The sequence below is a fragment of the Podarcis melisellensis genome (genome assembly GCF_964234715.1).
Source record: "Podarcis melisellensis genome assembly, chromosome: 5".
Taxonomy (NCBI): Eukaryota; Metazoa; Chordata; class Lepidosauria; order Squamata; family Lacertidae; genus Podarcis; species Podarcis melisellensis.
Window position 1 is genome coordinate 35270185 of NC_138537.1, and position 20841 is coordinate 35291025.

The following is a 20841-nucleotide window of genomic DNA, read 5'->3' on the forward strand; positions in this document are numbered from 1 at the left end:
TTGAAAAGACTACTTTCCACTGAGTACACACAATTAGCAGGCAAAAGTCCTATTGCCACCAGGTAGGAACAAACTAAAGCCCTTGATGTCTGGAACGACAAGGCACTAGCTGAAGAACAAGCAGATTTTTTGCCCTCTTGCCTACCAGCTCATCCCAAATCAAAGTGTTTTGAACTGTTTATATATTTTTGTATTCTTTAAATGTGAAAAACTTTGGTTTTATGTTTGTATAGAAGCGCTGACCTTGGAAAGATACAGATATTCCACTACTACGTCCACGTTACCCAACCTCACTTTAAATAATGTAAATAGGTTTCAGTACTGACACAAGAATGCAAAGTTCCTTTGATTATATCGTCTAGAGTCCTTTGCCCTCTGTTCTCCCTTATGTAGTATTTTTCACATCAAATTACAGCTGAGCTGTACCAGCAAAAGGTAGAAGCATTTAAATGTAACTATAGTTCCCAGTATAAGGGAGATCTGCATGGCTGCTGCTCTTCTCAGGGTGTTTTGACACTGCCTCTTTCAGTTGTTTTGTCACATCTTTCAATTGCTTCTTCTTCCTTTTCTCCTCCTCCTCTTTTCTACGTCTGGCTCTTTCACTCTCTCCCTCTTTGCCTTCCTTCTTCTTTCTGGTTGGAGCCACTTTGCCCTTCTGAATCCGACCAGACTTGGTTATCCGCACTGGCAGAAAAGTATAGATACATATATGTTACATTAATTTTATAACAAACCCATGCAAGAATGCAGTGAATTGCCAAAGGTGGAACGAAAATCATTATTCAATGTGTTTTTAGTCACTGCCCACTAGTGGGCTTTTAGATAGGTTACTCTGTGAAATTCCTGCTACAATTGTCTATTGAGTTCCTCTCCACTTTCAGTCACTATCTCTCCTACCCATGGTGGCAAAATGTTTCAGAGAAAGAGGGCAGACAGGATCCATAAAGGTGTTCATCTATTTAGTCATCTGCATCTTTTTCTAACCTTCTTCCCCTTTTGCAGAAATTGAGCAGCTTAGAATAACAGGATTGGGGGGGGGGATACAAGAGGGCACAAGGCAAAACAGCATCACACATACATCTTCTCCTGCCTTGGATTCATTTCTAGAAACAATTTCAGAAAATGGGAAGGAAAGGCGTGTTGCAGTGGGGAAGGGAGGTCCTAACAATGGACAGAAAATGAGTTCTTGCCTAACAACTGACAGTTGCTAACAACTACACCGACATATTGACTGATCTTTGTTTGACTGTTTTCTCTGTTTTCAATACTGACAAAGCAGGAGCAACAGATACACGAGCTGAACAGCAAGAAATAGCTTTTGCAAACATTTGTATCACTACTGAACGGTGTCCCTCCTTTGGGTAATATTTCAGAGAATGCTGGTAAAGGAACAAAAGTGTTCAGGAAACCCTGAATAGGTTTGATTGTTCTCATCTTCCCCATTGGCTGGGATCACCCAGGAGACAATTCCTGGAAGCAGTAGGTTTACTCTCAGTTTTGTTTGCCTTCAGAAATAAGTACACATAGCAAAATCTGACTAGTAACACAGCGCATTGTGTTTACAAGTTCATTATGTGATTCTTGATTGGCTGAAATCCTCTAGTGGACGAGAATGAAGTCCTGGGCAAATAAAACCATAAACCTGAAGCAGCAGTTGGTTAGAAGTTCCACGACTACAAAACGGACATGAAAAATGGAGAAGGGTCTCACTGGCAGGGTTCTTTCTCATGCAATTTTCCTACTGCCTCTGAAAGCACTGTTTGTACACATACCTCCCCCCACAGAAACGAGCAAACATTTGGCATCAACCTACTAGAAATGTGTATCATGACAAAGCATACACCCTAGCTCATTTCCCCCCCCCCCTCAAGCGTAACAGCATTTGTCTGTCTTATGCTATCGAGCAAAATCTAGCTTCCCTCCCACCTAGTTTTTAAAAAGACATTTGCATTGTCCATTCTCACCTAAAGAGTTGAATGGATTTAGAAAGCTGAGTTCCCTCACCCGACCGCACTCACATTCCCACCAATTCCATGTAAAGAAGACCATGCAAGCTCATGAATAACAGCAGCAACAGAGAGAAAATGCACTGGAAGGATTGTAGGATTCTAATGTACTTTAGCTATAATGGCATTTTATTTATATATTTAGATACTGCTTATATGCCAAAATGACTTCTAAGCAGTTTACAACTATAAAATCAATACATAGTTAAAATACACAAAAACAATTCCATTGGGGCAATAAACATCCTTAATTTAAATTAAAATATTAAAATATACAATAAAAAGCAACTAAAGAAGGAAATAATGTATTTTATATTATAAATCATATTTACAATATACATGTATGCCCCAACCTATTCAAGCAATGTTCATGGCAGCTTACACTATAAAAAAATTAATAAAAGTACCAACCATTTTAAAAAATAGTGAAAAACAGGATCTAGGCTGCAGCAATTAAACCAATAAACAACAATAATACTGTAATCAGCCCCAGAATCTTAGCAAAAAAGAAAATCAGCAGCTGGTTGTTACAATTACTGACCATGGAAAAGAAAAGCAGAACCAAAATAACAAAATAACAGATTAATAGTGACTGCTTACTTACCCTCCAAAGCACTCTCTTCTTCCTCACAAAAATCAGCTGTAGAGTTAGCATCTTTTGCAGCAATAAAACAAGGTGCAAAGACATTTCAGAATGTTCAACATTAAGACAACATTATGAACGCCTCAAAAGAATTGTGCCTTCCGTGGAAGTGCTAGCTACAAGTAACTTCTATACAGTGTTAAAAATAAACAGTGAGATTTAATTTATTGCAATGATAGAATTAACAAAGGATTGTGTTCCATTTACATAGATTCTTAAAGTGTACATGCTTCCACTTTAGATACATTGCATGCCAAACAGAAATGACAGTTTTCTCTTTACATAAATGGTTTTCTTGAGACTACATTCACATGAACAGTCAGTTCAGTTCAATGCACCTTAACGTAGCTAAACTCCAGCTGTGTTCTCTGCAAGGAAGTTAAAGTGAAGCAGGAGCAAGAATATTCTTCAAAAGAAAAATACAGAATTCCACCCCAGAATTGTTTGTGGAAATGTTTGTTTCTGACTCATCCCTCTCTAGAAACCAAAGCCAATTGAGAACTCTGGGGTGTCACCTCTTGACGGATTTAACATGGGAATGTACCCATGTAGATAATGCGGAAGCAGCATAGCTATCCCTTGCTGCTAATAATTAATACTGTTCAATGGTTTTCATGTGAATGTACCCTCAGGTTTTCTGCAATCAACATTAATGATCACTGGAAATTCTACAAATGAAAATCAGCAGCTACAATTAAAAAAATCACTACCAATGATCTATTCATCTTCACTTAAACCACATCCTATTGGCTAGAAGAACTGAAGTGGAACTTTACGTCCTATCCAATCAGGGATCTGTTCTGTATGACAGATCTCACTGTATCATCCAGTTGGTTCAATGGAGGAAATGCTGTTCACTGAAAAACTCTGTTCAAAAATTGCTCAGCCATGGAAGCCCCATTCTGTATCCCTATACTGAGAAGAAACACTAGATGGTGTTTGTAGTGAATGTTCCCATGGAACACTTTATAAATAGTATTTATTTTCCAGCTTCCTTTGTTAAGTGGCCTGATACTGCATTTGTCTGAGGCTCATGGTTTCAAATGTAACTAAATCTGATATGAATCACATCCCTGATTTTCAAACTGTCTGATGAAAGTTTGATCCAATTCTTTGTGGGCAAAAGATCCGCAACCATCTGGCACGTTTAGCATAAGCAAAGCAGTATTAGAATGCACAGTGTTGTCCAGCATGTGGAAGCCTTTATTGATATTGTCTATGGCATATATTTTTTCTGTAGAGAGCAAGAGGAAGTCAGTATCTTCTCAGACTTTCTTTGCTACTAACTATAGACATGGAATTTCTAGTGTTTAAAATTAACGTATCCTGAGCTCAGTCTCTAGTAGTTTGGGAAAATCTCAGCCATGCTTGCTCCTTTCAAATGTGAAGTTTCTGTGACAAGTTCTTAAAGGCCAGATCTCTTCTTTGCATTGCCTCTCTTCAATCCTAAATAAGGATTTTATTTTATATCACATCAGCAAAATGTAAACAAAAAAAGGAACTCCAAAAGACCTGAATGGTATCCTTTATGGGCGGGGGGTGGGGGGGACAATGGTTAGACTCACATCATATTCATCTATAGAATTCTTTGCTTCTAGCATTCTTCACTGCACAAGATATATATGGTCCACTTTGCAGCAGCAGAAATCCTCTTCTTGCTCCAGTTCAAATGAATGAGTCTTCACCACCATTTGCGGCCATTCACTTACCAGTCATCTACTTGATTTTAAAGTCCAAGTGTTCCAGGAGTTGAGCTATGATAAAGCCATCTGTCTTCACCACCTATGTGCTGTAGCCATGACTTTTTGTGCAGTGCCTCAGCCAAAATGGCATGTCACTCTGCATACTATCAGTCTCTCTCTTCAGTCCTAGTCTAGACTCTTGCACACCATAATTTCCAAAATCCAGTACAATTCAGTCACATTTGAATCAAACATAGGAAATAAAATAATTCCCTCTTAACAGCAAAGTTGGCAATACTTCATGTTATTTCCAGTAGGACAGCAAAACGGGAGCTCAACAGTTCCAACACACACTGTAACATTCTCTTGAAGGTCCCTACATTTTCCTGTACAAAAAACTGGGTTTTTTTTAAAAAAATGTGGATTCTGATCTTGATTCAGTATCAGCACACCTGTACACACACACACAGGTATTTCTTTCATAGCAGAGATAAAACTCATACTTGCTGATCTTTGTATTTTGCCCATTGTGTCTCAAATAATAGGTTCACAATTCCAGGCAATTGTTCACTTGCCTTCCCAAATATAGAGTTGTTTCTTGCAAGGAAGTGTACATGAGCTGATTTTTGAAGAAAAGAAATTACTTGAATAAAACCAGATTATTTTCTGCAGCATTTCAACTCACTCCTATTCAAAGAGAATTAGATATCCTTCCATTCCAGAACCAATCAATCATTTTTGGGAAGGGCTGTAGCTCAGTAGTACAGCATCTGCTTTGTATGAAGAAGACCCCAGGTTTGATACCTGGCATCTCCAGGTAGGGATGGGAATGACCTCTGCCACAGACCCTGGAGAGCCACTGCCAGTCTGTGGAGACCGTCCTGAGGGCGATGGATCAACCAATATGCTTCAACATCAGATAGCTTCCTATGTTCCTATGCATGACACAATTCAGAAAGAGCTGGAGAGCCTATATTTTGCAGTAACTTATCTGGCAAAGTCAACATCTACTGTTCTATGACACCCTAGAAGTACACTGTGAAAGAGCACCATGTTGCAGGTACATAATGAAGATCCTCAAGGGAACAGTACAGTCTGATTATCCTTTACAGTTATTGACAAATTGTATCGGTTACAAAACTTGTAAAGAGATGCATCGTGTTTCCGAATCAGTAAGCTAGAAAAAAAAACCCACAAAAATGTAATGGCAAAGTTCACTTATCAAAATTCCACATGCACAGGTTGGGAATAAGTGTAAGGCTCTTTGTGGTAATAGCAGATCTTATGATGCTCCTATACTTACTACTTTCTTGTTTTTACTGTTGTGAATACACCTTGCTTTGAACACAACCAGACAAATCAACCTACCTAGGACACATTCTCTCTTATGACGCTCATTCCAAGCCTTCACTTTACAAGTCTTGCTGCAGGTGTAGATCTCGAAACAGCGTGTGCATACTGAGAGGTTCACACCAACTGATCGTCCACATTGGTAGCAATATTTAAAGACTCTGCAAAAGAGAAATTATGTGGAAGTCAACGTCCGTGATATTTATATAAGTTACCTTGTTGGGATGGACATAGTAAGTGATTATGTGGGTAAGAAAGGTGTCGTTGGAAATTTATTTACTTACATTTTGATTTCTAGTACTACTCTTATCAAAAACATCTTAGACTCACTGCTGCAAACTCACACTCTCTTTTTTTTTCCACATGCTTTTTATTGATTTTCAAAATAAAAGATACAGAAACATAATACACAAAATTAAATTCTCATTTTCACAGATTTTAAATATGACTTCCTTCAACCTTTCCTCAAATCATCCGTACTGACCTCTTTATAAGATTTCGCATTTGTTAGTTTGTAATGTCATTAAACATTTTGATTCTACCATTTCTCTTTCGACAATACCCTTTACTCTTTACAGAACTCCCTTAAAACCCACCAATGTTATTTGGCCCTCACTTAAATTTTCCAGATAGTTCGTAAAACTTTCCCAGTCCTTGATAAACCTCTGATCTTTTAAGTATCTGATTTTCCCTGTCATTTTGTCCATCTCCACATATTCTAGCAATTTTGCTCTCCATTCCTCAATCGTCGGCAGACCTTCTGATTTCCAACTTTGAGCCAATAGGACTCTTGCCGCCGTTGTTGCATACTGGAACAGCTTGTGGTCTTTCTTTTTTATCTCCTTCCCTAGTAGGCCCAGCAAGAAGGCCTCGGGTTTTTTAACAAAGGTGTATCTTAAAATTTTTTTCATTTCGTTATACACACTCTCCCAGAACTCTTTAACCTTTTGGCAATCCCACCACATGTGGTAGAAAGACCCCTCCCATATCTTACACTTCCAACACTTATTGCAGGAACCATACATTTTAGCTAATTTTGCAGGGGTCAGGTACCAGCGGTAAAACATTTTCATTAGGTTCTCCTTCAGTGTCACGCAAGCCGTAAACTTAATATGTTGTTTCCAAAGTTTTTCCCATTCTTCAAAATAAATGTTATGGCCAAGGTCTCTAGCCCAGTGTACCATTGCCGGCTTGACTTCTTCGTCTATTAAGTTCCAGTCTAGTAACAGGCTATATGTTTTAGATAGGGTTTTGTAATTATTATTAAGTGTCTCAATCTGGAATCTAGAGGGTTTATCGATATATCCTTTTTCTTTGTTATCTTTCTTAAACATGTTATTTATCTGCAGGTAGTGCAACCAATCGTAAACTTGTTCTTTAACCTGGTCATACGGCTTCATTTTCCACTTTCCTTCCTCTTTCATTAATAGTTGTTCATAAGTAGCCCAGTTAGCCCTCATATTTGTTTTTTTAACACTCATAACTTCTAGTGGCGACAGCCAATGCGGTGTTTTGGGCTCTAGCATGTCTTTATACCTCTCCCATACCTCAATCAATGGGCCCTTAAAAATATGATTTCCGAATTCTTTATGTGTTTTCCTGCGGCCGTGCCATAAATAGGCATGCCACCCGGACCGGTTGTCATGTCCCTCTAGATCTAGCACTTCCCTATCTTCCAGTTTTATCCATGTTTTCACCCAGCATAGGCATGACGCCTCGTAGTATAATTTCAGGTCTGGCAGGGCAAAGCCGCCCCTTTCCTTCGCATCTGTTAACAATTTGTATTTTATTCTCGGTTTTTTGCCCTGCCAGACAAATTTTGAAATCACCCTCTGCCAGTCCTTGAATACCTTCATGCCTTTAATCACGGGGATATTCTGGAATAGAAACAGTACTTTTGGGAGCACGGACATCTTAATTGTGGCTATTCTGCCCCAAAATGACAGTTTAAGCCTGCCCCATGTTTCAATATCTTTCTTGACTCCCTTCCATACTGTTTCGTAGTTGTTTTTAAATAGGTCTATATTTTTTGGCGTTACCCAGATTCCTAGATATTTTACCTTCCTGGTCACCTCTATTTCCGTTTCTCTTTGCAACTCCTCTACTTCATCCGTGTACATATTCTTGACTATCATTTTTGTTTTTCTTTTATTTAGTTTAAAGCCTGCCACCTTCCCAAATTGATCAAATTCTCCAAGTACCTCTTTTAGTGAATCATTTGGGTCTTCCATTGTAACAACCAGATCGTCCGCGATTGCCTTGATTTTGTACTCGTTTCGCCCAACTGTAACACCCTTTATACCTTTGTTTTCTCTTATTGAATTTAGTAGAACTTCTAACACCATTATGAATAGCAGTGGGGACAGTGGACATCCCTGTCTTGTTCCCTTTGTTATTGTTATTTCTGCTGTCTCCTCGTTGTTTATAATTAGTCTTGCCTTTTGGTCCGAATAGATTGCCTTTATCCCGTTGTAAAATTCGGTACCCACTTCCATGTATTCCAGTTGTTTTAGTAAGAAGTCCCAAATTATATTGTCGAACGCTTTTTCAGCGTCCACGAATAGCAGCAGACCTTGTTTATCACACCTGTCCGTTAGGTATTCTATAATGTTTACGATATTTCTTATGTTGTCCTTCATCTGCCTACCCGGCAGAAAGCCCGCTTGATCTGTATTTATTCTTTCTACCAGAACCTCTTTTAGTCTCCTTGCCAGAATTCCTGCAAAAATTTTATAATCGATATTCAATAGGGAGATCGGTCTGTAATTCTTAATCAGTTGTAAGTCTGAGTCCTGTTTGGGGATTAGTGTGATTAATGCCTCCCTCCATGTCTCTGGGATTTCTCTCTCTTTAAGGATATTATTCATTACCTCTTGCAGTGGTTTCAACACAGCTGACTCCATCTCTTTATAGAATCTACCAGTAAACCCATCTGGTCCTGGGGCTTTCCCTTTTTTTAAGTCCTTTATTATTACTTTAATTTCTTCTTCCTCTATTGGAGCACTCAATTTTCCTTTCGCCTCTATAGGGATCTTTTTTATATTCTTAGCTCTTAGAAATCTTTCTATTTTCCTCAAGTTGTTCTTTTCGGTGTTACTAAAGAGCCCTCTATAAAAATCCAAGAAGGCTTTCCTTATTTCTTTAGGCTTGTTTATTTCTTCTCCCTCCACTTCTATTTTGTTTATTGTGTTCTGTTCCTTCCTTTTTTTGAGTTGCCAAGCTAGTAGCTTCCCTGATTTATTAGCATATTCAAAACTTCTCTGTCTTATTTTTTTGACTTTCCATTCAATTTCCCTATTTATCAGCATCGCATACTGAGCTTGCAGAACTTTAATATTCTCTTTTATTCTCTTATTTTTAGGATTTTTAATCAGTTTTTGTTCGTTCTCCCATATCTGCTGGAGGATTTCTTTTTTCCCTTTTTCTCTTTTTTTGTTCTTAATTGCACTTTGTTGAATGAAGAAGCCCCGCATCACCGCCTTTCCTGCATCCCACACCACTTTTGGTCTAATTTCATTGCCTAAGTTATCCTCAAAGTATTCCTTTAACCTTTTTTTAGCTTTCTCTACTACCTCTTGGTCATCTAGCAAGTAGTCTTTCATTCTCCATCTATATGATCTTCTTTCCAGACCTTTCAGTTCCATTTTTATTGGGTTGTGGTCGGAAATTGTTTTAGCCTGGATCTCCACTCGTACCGATCTTGGAACTAATTCTGCTGAGATCCAAATCTGGTCTAGTCTCGAAGATGAGTCGTTCGGTTCTGAGTGGAAGGTGTATTGCCTTTCTTGGGGGTGTTTAAACCTCCAAATGTCTACCAGATTACAATTTTGAACTATTGAGAAAAAGGTTTGGGGTAACTTTCCTTCTTTACCTGAACTGTCCCTTAACCTGTCCATCTCTAGGGACACCACCCCGTTCATATCTCCTAATAATATAATTTTCTGGTCAAGGTAATCGGATAGCATTCCTTCTATCACCTTATAAAATTCCGATTTTTTTGTCATTGGGTGCATATGTCCCCACTATTATTATGTTTTCTCCTTGCCAATTGATCTGAACTCCCACTACCCTCCCTTCCTCGTCTTTAAAGAGCTGTTGCGCTTCGATTTTTTTATTGATATAAATAACCACCCCCCTTTTTTTGCTTCGGTCCGACGATGCGAATTCATTCCCTAATCTTTTATTAATCAGGATTCTTTTGTGCTTTCTTGCTATGTGGGTTTCCTGTAGACAAATGATATCTAAACATTCTTTCTTTAGGATGTGCTCAATTTTATTCCTTTTGCTTTTGTCGTTCAATCCGTTGACATTCCAGCTCCAAACTTTTAACGCCATGATTGTTTATTTTTATGTGAGCCTACTGTCTCCCCTTAAGCCCTTCCCGCTGTCTCCTCCTCCTCTTCTTCTTCCTCCCCCTCTGTCCTCTCTGTTTCACCCTCTAGGTCTTTCTCATCTTCAGCCTCCTCGCATTTATCTTCTTCTTTTTGAATTTTTAGTTCTTTGTATTTCCTTAGGAATTTACTGGTTTCTTCTAAGTTTGTCAATTTCTGTCTCTTACTCCTGTAAGTAAAGGAGACTCCTTCAGGAAACTCCCACTTAAACTCTATATTGTTCCTTTTCAATGTCTGGGCCAGTTCCTTGTATGGTTCCCTGCGTTTTAAAAGCCTAACTGGAATGTCTTTAAAGATTACTATGTAGTTTCCCCCTATATTCAGCCTTTTCCCTCTGTTTTTTTGGAGAATCATATTTCTCATTTCCTTATCCTTAAATGTAACTAAACAGTCTCCTAAAATTTTTTTATTTCTGGTTGGTTTTGCTTTCAATCTGAATGCAGATTGTATTACCTTTCCCATCTCTTCTATTGGAATTCCCAACCAGAGAGCTAACTCAGTTGTTAATTTCTCTTTTATGTTTTCTCCTTGCACTTCGGGAACGGCTCTCATCCTAAGATTGGCTTCTCTTTGTCTGAGTTCATTCATAGCAATTAAATCTCTCATATCTTCTTGACTTTTATTTAATTCCAGTATCTCGGCTTTTATCTTATCCTCCTCACGTCTCACATCTTTCATTTCTGATCTTGTCTTTTTCAAACCTTCTTCCACTGCCTGTGTCCTTCTAAATACCTCTTTTAATTGGCCCTTCAATTCGTTAACAGTTTCATCTATTTTTTTATCCATTTTCTCCATTCTATTTTCTAATTGTTCTAATTTAAGCTCAACGTTTTTCTCACTTTGTTTTATCTCGCCAAACATTCTTAGAATCTCTGCCCTAAACTCCCCTTCTTGTTTAGATCCCTTTCTATCCCCTGGAGTTCCCCCTTCAGGCCTTTTCCCCGTGTTAGACATCTTAATTAGTTGAGGGTTCCGGGTACTTTGTACGGGAGACAATCTTAACTTAGAAACTTGTTGGCCAATTCCCCTTAAACCCTTAGTAGATCAGGAACAACGTGTTTGGCAGTCCTTGTCAGCTCCTCCTAAGAGTCCTTATAAATGTTCACATCGGTCAGTGTAAGTGTATGTCTTTATATTGTCAAACTTAGTCAACTAATCCCTTTCACGTTGAGTCTTCATATATTTGTCATGGGCTTACCAAAGTACCAAAGGTAACTGCGAGGATGGTAGGCAAGATACTCTTGATAAGCTCCTTGAGGGTATACAAAGATAAGATAAAAGGACGCTCTTCAAAACCCCTTCAGTTCAAGCTAAGGAAGAAAAGAAAGTCGAAGAAATCAAGAGCATATGAAAATAGAAGTAACGCGTCCAGGGGGGGAGACCAAAGGAAAAAAAAAAAAAAAAGGAGAGAAAAAGGAGATCTGGTTGTAGTAGTACACTTTATCCACTAGATGGCGCTCGCTGTTGCTGCTCGACTCCAGGAGAGATCTCTCTTCCCGTTTAGACTGGGGGATGGGAGACTGTTGCCGGACGCAAACTCACACTCTCAATTAAGCACCTGCAAGTCTTGAAGAATTGCCTGTTTCTTCAACACATTCTGTCTATAGGCAACTGGCCCAAATGCCGATGGTTCCGGTTTACTAAATGTTTTTTTCTCCCAACTGGTAGTTTCACACCACTTTGGGAGTTGCCTGAAAAACTCTGTTAACAGGTAATCATAGTAAATTAACTGAGCACTACATGTACAGGGCCGCAGAACAGGCCAATGTGGTTAGGCTTATTCAAGTGGGTCCAAGGGGGAGAGAGAAACATTGCAAGACAGCATGCCATATAGACATCTGTAAGCTAATATGGACAGTGTGAATTTACATTTTTATATGCTGATCTTACTTGGGTGCATCTGCGTCCATTGATCCCGCTCCAGATTTCCTTCTTCCTGCACAACAACAGACAGGCAAAAGGAGATATTAAATATTTTTTTACCTAAAGCCAGAGCGTGTATACACTTGAAAACAATTACTATTTTTTCAAATATCTTGGAATTTAAGGAGTTCATTTCATCGATTGTTTCCTTCCTTATTTATTTCCTTACCAAAATTATATATCACTTGTTCGTTAAAATATATATGTTATAAAATATAAATGTTAAAAAACATTTAAATAGGTATTTTAAAATATCCAACAGTAAACAGTAGCTAAAAAGAAAATGCATGTAACTTGCGAATTATCTGGACAGGTTTGTGTAAAGAAAAATATTTTAAGCAGATGCCAAAAAGAGTACATGAAAAACCACCAAACAGAAAATGCGTAAAGGATAAGGATCGTGACCACTGTGCAGCTCCTATAGTGTTGAGAGTACACCAACAATAGTAGGAAATGTTAGTACCCCTGAAATCAAGTTTTGGGTCTAAGAATAGCAGCCTGCACCAGAGAAGGGAAGTTCTGCTTTGGCCTGGAGTGGCAAGGAGAGAACATCCATTACAGTAACTCAGACAGGGCACACTCAGACAAGCTGAGTTGCAACACTTCCTACTAAAGGCACTGATTGCTATCTTCTTCACTATAAATATTGGCTGTCCTCTCTTATCACTTGTAAATTTAATTTAAAGTTAAACAAAAGAGAATCAGACTCCTGGAAATGTTAAACCAAGACATGATACCTGTCACCCTTCCCTTCTCCCCCATGCCCATATAACTAAGCCATGGTCTCCTACCAGAAAGAAGCAAAAAATATGTTAACCCCTTTTCTCCAACCCACCTGCACAGAATAAAGATGCATTTTTGAAGCCATTTTGGCAGAGATTTGGGAGTCTGGTTGTGATTCTTGCATTTCAGGGGTTAGACTAGATGACCCACTGGGTCCCTTCCAACTACACAGTTCTATGATCCTACCACTTCCACTTTCCCTGTCCAAATTTACTGCATCCTTGTTTTTCTACATGTTTTCAGGCATGCTTTTAGAATGACATATATAGTTAGTTTTAACCATTCTATGAATTTCAAACTCTATTATTCAACCTATTCTTATTGTGCCATTCATCAATTCTGTCTTAACATCATTAGCAAATATGCCAATTCCTTTTTAGTACAATAAAATTACTCTTGATTTAGCTTAAATGTCCTTGTTCACCCTTGGAATGCCAAATTCTGGAGTGCATTCAAGTCTCAGTGTCAAAAGATTAAAAAAAGGGGGGTGACGATTGAATGTGAAAACTCAAAGCTTACAAGCAAACTGTAGATTCCTAAAAATATCGTTATACTTCCAAAGGTTTCGCTTGGCCTCACCGTATTTGAGTCTTCGAATTTCCTCTCTATCCCACTGTTTTTCTCTCGACGTGACGCACTCTCGAAGCCGTTCACTGAGGTACTCCAACAACTTTTTACGGCTGGTGAAGGTTTCCCGCTCCGTTGGCGATAGAGCATGGTACGGTGTATGGAGCATTCTCTTATCCTGCAAAACACAAACACCCACAAGATGCCGGTGAGGAAGCAGATCTGTACCTTCCCAAAAATATACTTCCTTGTTATATTTGCAGGGAATGCGCAAGAGCGTTGTACAGGAAAACCACTATGACGCCAGTAAGATTAGAATTAGAACACCCTGTAAGATTGACAGTGTGGGACGCGGGTGGCACTGTGGGTTAAACCACAGAGCCCAGGACTTGCCGATCAGAAGGTCGGCGGTTCGAATCCCCACGACGGGGTGAGCTCCCGTTGCTCGGTCCCTGCTCCTGCCAACCTAGCAGTTCGAAAGCACGTCAAAGTGCAAGTAGATAAATAGGTACTGTTCCGGCGGGAATGTAAACGGCGTTTCCATGCGCTGCTCTGGTTTGCCAGAAGCGGCTTATTCATGCTGGCCACATGACCTAGAAGCTGTACGCCAGCTCCCTCAGCCAATAAAGCAAGATGAGCACCACAACCCCAGAGTTGTCCATGACTGGACCTAATGGTCAGGGGACACTTTACCTTTAAGAATGACAGTGAAAGAGGCTGCCTTGGGAGGGTGGGGGGCTCTCCTTCACTGGAGGAGAGAGCAGATGGCCATTTGTCAGGAATGCTAAATTTGCATCATACAGAGCACTGCTCCAGACAACCTCCAAGGTACCTTCCAACTCTACGACTCTATTATTTGTAAATTATCTCAAGTGTTACAAAAGCATCCTGGAGTCTTCTGTGATCCCTCCTTCCAAAGAAACTGAAGCTCGGAGTATTTTCTGCTCCTGGAACTTCCATACCACTTGGGAAGTGGAACACACTTAACAGAACTTAAAAGCCCCCAGCCAGACATCACCAAGTGCATGGGGCTCTGTAACTGCTGTGTCCTTATTGCTCAGTGGTGATGTCTAGATTACTTGCAGAGTAGGCAGGTTTGTTGAAGAAAAGAGGCTTCCAGCCTTTCAACCATTTTCTGGTGGATGGAGCGGTCCCCAAGAATACGGACACTGGCCAACCCTGCCCTATTCCCTAGCTCAGGAAACACAACAGCCAACTAAAAAAAAAAGTAATAATCCAACACTTCCTCTTACTTTACTATGTCATTTGAAAAGAGCAAGGACTTATGGGGGCTCTTCTTTTCACAAGAATATGCTTATTCTCATAACTCAGTAATAACCAGTGAAATACACTGCACAAGTCATGCAAGCAACTTGGAAGCAAGTTTCAGAAACAGCAAATTATATAGACAAATGTATATAACTTTTTATATAATTATAAATATTGAGAAATAAATACTGTACACACACACACACATATATATATATATATATATATACATGTTGACAGAACAAAAGACATGTTCACACATAGGAAAGAAATGTACATGCAGCTTGAGTTGCACTTGTTTTCCTCGTAGCCATTTCCATCAGCACTGCTCTGCTAAATAAGTGGTACTCCTAATGCAAATAGGAACTCTAAAACAGTTAAACTCGCCCTCCATGCCTGCTATCATCCCCCAAGCCATCACCCGTTATCTGCATTTTAAAGAACATGTACAGTAAATGCAAGTATGGTCTTCATGTCACATTAGGTTGGTCCTGAAAATCACTTTTCACCACCCACAACCTCTGATCTTGTAAGGTGATTGCTACTAATAATAATTTAAAGGGAACCTTGCAATCAAGTGTGAATTCCTTTTCTTTCCAAAGGCAATGTCTGATCAAAATCTCTTTAAATCTTTGTGGAAGTAAAAGGTCAATGGAAAGATAAATTTGAGTTCTAAGGAAAATGAGAACAGATGCTAGAGCAAACTGTGGCACTTGGCACTGATTTCTTTTGTCAATTATAGCAGCAAAGTTCACATATTTTTAACATGTTTCTATAGTTCGAGGCACTGAAAAGATACCTGATAGATTCTGAAATGTGCATAGTCCACCACTGTTCCCACTGCAGTTCTTGTCCCATCCCCAATAGTAATTGGCATCAACATGTCTGCACCTCCTGCTATTAGAGAATTAATCTGGGGAAACATGGGAAATAAAATAAAATAAAATAAAATAAATAAATAAATGCAGTCCATCAAGAAGCTCATGTGACCACTCCCTTAAGTACCACATACAGCCCAAAACAGAGTTAAGAGTTATGATCACAACACTTTCTTTACAAACAGTGGATATACAGTGACTAGACTCAGTAGTTGCCCAGTTATTTGGGTGGCAAGGCAGAACTCAAATCATTCAGAGGGCCACTTTTATTTTTGTTTTGTTTATCACTAACTTAAAAGCACGCTTCACTACATTAACCGCATGAAAGCATTTTTAAAAATAATAATTTCAACCTAAACCTTTTCATTTTCACCCATCATCAGGAATCTTCTTTCCTTTTGAGCCACATTGTATGCACACTTCTCTTTCTGTAACACTACAGATCTCTGAACCTCTGTCTTCGAACCCTCCCTCCTTCCTCTCTTCACTCGACAGCACACTAGGTATATCAGCACACCCCATAACACATCATCTCGCTTCTTCACCATCAAATGTCTGCGCCCCCCTTTTTAGCCCCCCTTTTTCTGTTTCCACCTCCTCATATGTCTCTCTACAACTCCTTTTCTCAGTCATCTCCTCTCCGCTCTCTGCACCACTCAGCACTTCCACAGGTCCACTTGCACCTACATCTCTGCTACCCCATTTTTCTCGCTGTTTCCCCACCCGCAGGTATCAACGCTTTTCTTACCAATGCAATCTTACTTGCTAGCGTCCTCTTAAATTCATAGGTTGTGTTAGCGACAGCACACAGGGCACTTCCAACTGCTTGGCCTAGTGGGAGATTTGGTTCAGCTCCACCAGCCAGAAGCTCAGCCACTGCCTGAATAATGCAGCACGAAGAAAAATCTTGGAAACCATCTCAATATACACGTTACCACTTAATGTGACATCAAGGATCCGCTAAATCAGAACAGCATTTAACAGAATTTAAGGTCATTCTGTCTTGATCTTGCTGCTGGTGCAAGCATGGCTAAGAAACAGGGCAAGGCTAATTCAATGGATGAAGCAGGACCGGCTGCCCAGATTCCTCCCTCCCCTTGTGAACAAGACCTCCATTGCCATCACCACACCACCTTCTGCAACAAAAGTAGCAGTCGAGGTCTGAGCATGTCTGCTGATGGTGAGGAATCTGGTGACAGGTTGAAATAAAAGGGAACGCTTAGTCTAAATAGAAGCAAAGGTTAAAGGGAGACATCATAGTGGTCTACAAAAATTTGAAGAGCTCTCATGTAAGAGATGGAGACTTGATCTCTTTTGCTCCAGTGGGCAGAACTATACTGTAGGGTGGAAATTTCAGGGAAGCAGAATTCAGGTCAATATTAGGAGAAACCTCTTGGTAAGAGAGAGTGGGAGCCTCAGAAGGTTGTGCGTTCTTCACTAGGTGTTTCTAGGCATTCTAAGTAGAGACTGAATGGCGATCTGCTAAGATGCTGTAGATACAGGATTGCTGTACTGAGCATGAGGTTGGACTGGATACCTTCTTAAGCCTCTTCCAATTACAGTCATACCCTTGGAAGTCGAACAGAATCCGTTCCGGAAGTCCATTTGACTTCCAAAACATTCGGAAACCAAAGCGCCACTTCTGATTGGCTGCAGGAAGCTCCTGCAGCCAATCAGAAGCTGCGGAAGTCCCGTCGGACATTTGCGTTCCAAAGAACATTTGCAAACCGGAACACTCACTTCCAGGTTTGCGGCATTTGGGAGGCAAAACGTCTGAGTACTGAGGCGTTCAGGATCCAAGGTACAACTGTATATGATTCTGTGAGGCAGCTGCCCGCAGTGTGGTCAGAGTAGGGTGCTCTGCTAATTGAAGAATTTCTTCCCATTGTAAATAGCAGGCATGTTGTTTGGGGGGTGGGGGGTGGATTCTGAGTGGGACCCCAGTGGGAACAAAAGTCTTGCCACCCTGCATAGCACATCCTGATGCACGGCCTGTGGGGAGGGGCGCTTGTACCAGCCATGTGTTAAATAAATAATTAAATAAATCAGCCACACAAGGCCAAACCGTGTGAATAAAATGAAATGTACTTTGGCCTTAAGTCACAGCCCTTTACCATTGTCCTCATTCCTCCAACCCAAATCCGATAATGTTTTTAATGGTAATATTGAAGTCTGCATCAATATACTAGCCAAACTATGAAACTGGGCAGGTTATAAAAGTGATTTATCGTTTGTGCTATAGGGATTTGTAACCTCCTAGAGCCCTGCAAGATTCTGACAAAGGTTAGAACTATATATAACTCAGTTATATAATATGCACATTTTCCCTTTTACAAGCTTCAAATAAGATTGATTAAAACTGTCCACTTGCAACTGATTACTGTTTAAATAAGAACTGGAATCATCCATCTGATGTGGCAACAATGTCCGCAGATTTTCTCAAAGAATAAATATGGAGGGAAGGGAGGGGAGGGAAGATAGCATACCTGATCATTTCCACTAGCTATAGCCAGAGAAAGAGGGGAGTGGCCACTCCACAAGACATTTGGATTTGCATTGTGTTCTAAAAGAAGACGAACAACTCTGCTTGCATTCTGGAAGAGGAAAATACAATTAAATATGATCAATAAAGAAGAAACTTTTTTTAACTTAAATAATGGATCGACTTTTTAAAACGTAAATTACGTATTTAAAATAAAGACAAAGACATGCCTGCATCTCTAATTGTGAAGTTAAAAACTAAGCTAATTTGAGTGGGTATTTACCAACATGCATACTGATAAGTTTCAGATCAGAATTACATAACAGAAGTTATGGATTTGATGCAACGAATCCCAACAGTATAGAATTAAACCTACTCATATAGACATAAGAAAAAATGGACCAAACTGCTATAAACAAAGAATGCCCACAATTACAGATAGTTAATTAGAGGTAAAGTTGGGTTATTGACTTTTTATTTATGTAACTGATGGCAGTAATACAAAACTGCCAAGTAAGAAATCTATGTCAATGAAGCAATCAGCTCCGAAATGAGACAGCATATTGGGCACAACACAAATACAGCTGATTAAATAGGACCTTCCAGTTCTGTTAATCTACAGAAGACTTAATCATTAACTGTAATTAACAAATAAAAACCTTAATTGTTCAGTGAGAAATCTCTAAATGCTTCAAATATGGTGCTCAAATGTATTTAACATTTCCCATTTTCTACCACATAACAATTATCACCTGCTATCCCTCCAGCTGGCCTGAGGTCACAATCCATGCCCATTTACCTGAAAATAAGTCCAGCTGAACTCACAAGGACTTGTCCTCTTGAACCTATAGAGTTTACTATCTATTGTAATTTCAATGAGATAATGATTTCCCATCATATCTCTTTTCAACCACCACTCTATTCAAGCTCTCCAAAAGTAGATAGAAAATAGGAATGGAAATGGAGAGGAAAAGAGTGAGACTTAAGAAATGTCAAAGCTATTCACATTCATTCAGGTCTAAAATTGGAAACTAGATTTTCCAAAAGCTTTCTCCCCAAATGTATAATTGCTTTCTGTACAGTTTTGGAACTGAGAGATCTTCGATTTGCTTTCATCTCAAAGGGAGTATTTTGCCCTTTAAAGTTGAAAATTCTATTAAAGCAGGCCATAAGATCCAGAGTTTATGTTATACAACAGATCCTATACAATAGGTTTGGATAAAAACAAAGATCTTCCTAAAACAAACAAACAAACAAACATAACAGTGACCACCAGGTGACAGAGAAGGGATCCAGAACAGGACTTCAGTGCTGAAGGAAACAGAAACAACTCTTTCCCCCAGGCTGCTTTCTAGTTCATAAAATCATAGAATTGTAGTTGAAAGAGACTCCAAGGGTCATCTAGTCCAACCCCTTGCAATGCAGAAATAAAATAAAATTTGAATAAAAGTTCAAATTGCATTCTGCACCCAAACTGTTCGCCCCATGGGGGAGACATATATAGGTCTCTCAGTATGTTTGCCCTTCTAGGTCAAATAGAAGTTTTAGATATTGATTTAAATTAGGAAAATAGCCTGGGTGGAAAGGATTAACTGCTCTCCCTCTGTCAACCTATTTGCCACAAACACATACACAAGTGCTATTAACTTTTTAAAAAATCCACAAGAGAGCCACCATTATGTAACTTCTACGTTAAATCTAGCTTGGTCCTGTCTCAGTTGCGGTCAGAAGTCTAGACAAGTGTTGTAACCAAAGCTAGATGATGCCTCCATTAAAACAACATCATATTTGCACTTACTCTCTGTTCCAGGACTGGCTTAGATGGCTTAACCCTGCCATAGGTCCAGTCATTGTATGGCAATGCAGCAGAATGGGCAATGAGACCACCATTTGAAGGAGAGTAAGGGCAAGAAGGACCTCTAAAGCTGTTGCATGCTTTCAGCCCAATCCTAGGATTGCCTCTCATGTTACATAGGAACAGCAGATGCAGAACTGTCTCACAAATTTGCTATGCAAACTTCTTGTGTAATGTGAAAACAGAGCAAATTGTATCTCTCCTTCTTCCTAAGAAAACCACTTATGTAAGCAGTTCTTAGACTGCAGGCAGCCAGCTAAAGAAACTGCCAGATTGGCTCTAGTTATATACGACAGCCCATTTGTAGCTGGCTGGATAAGAATTTAACCAGTAATCTTTCATATTAGCTGTGCTGGTCCCTCCAAACTACAAAATAAATGCTATTTGGTTCTTAATGTTGAACTTTTACTTAAAGCAGTACTCAGGACTTTTCCCAAACTAGAAAGGGGATGCTGCATTTTAATTTAATGAACTGCTAAGGGCCTCTAGCGGTCAAAGTTTGTGACTGCTCCATTGTTGCCCTCACCATAGTTCTGATACATTGCCAAAAGCATAATATCCTGTCCCGATGTAATGAGTAGGAGAACTATCATTGCAGCAGACTGAATAGCAATCTGATGTTTATCTTTGCGGGGGGAGGGGTAAATTGGGGAGACATGCAATGGAGACAGAGTAAGCAGCATTCAAACAACCAAATCAAATATTTTTAAAAAGCAAAAAGGTCCTTGAAACAATGAGAATGCCTAAGGGACGTTTATAGCACATATTTTGATTTGTAAATAACTATCTGAGCTCTTCATTATTAAGTGTTCCAGCAACGGAACCATCCGGATTAAAAACTATCTAAAACAACAACAACAACTTTTCAAAGGGTTACAAAATGGTTAAGGCAATGGTTAAGGCTGTTCAGTCAAGTCAGCCTGTGTGTGTTTAGGCACATACACAAACACATATCATCATCATCATATTTATATCCTACCATTCCACCAAGGAGCTCAAGGTACATGGTTCT

General features: G+C 39.4%; 1 protein-coding gene across 8 annotated transcripts in view; it reads right to left on the minus strand.

Annotated features, from left to right (window-relative positions):
* Nucleotides 1-290: 290 nt before the first annotated feature.
* The window catches only part of ANKMY1 (ankyrin repeat and MYND domain containing 1), a 41290-nt gene continuing 20739 nt past the window's right edge, over nt 291-20841 (minus strand). For 6 of the 8 annotated variants that reach the window (XM_081910331.1, XM_081910333.1, XM_081910336.1 and 3 more), the window contains 8 exons: nt 17979-18086; nt 16241-16372; nt 15414-15527; nt 13358-13523; nt 11963-12008; nt 5700-5842; nt 2611-2661; nt 291-684 (listed from right to left, as the gene is read on the minus strand). In XM_081910331.1, coding sequence (XP_081766457.1) covers nt 446-684; nt 2611-2661; nt 5700-5842; nt 11963-12008; nt 13358-13523; nt 15414-15527; nt 16241-16372; nt 17979-18086 — 999 coding nt within the window. In that variant the 3' untranslated portion in view covers nt 291-445. The remainder of the gene's footprint in view (nt 685-2610; nt 2662-5699; nt 5843-11962; nt 12009-13357; nt 13524-15413; nt 15528-16240; nt 16373-17978; nt 18087-20841) is intronic. The other 2 variants (XM_081910332.1, XM_081910335.1) reach the window with 1 other exon arrangement.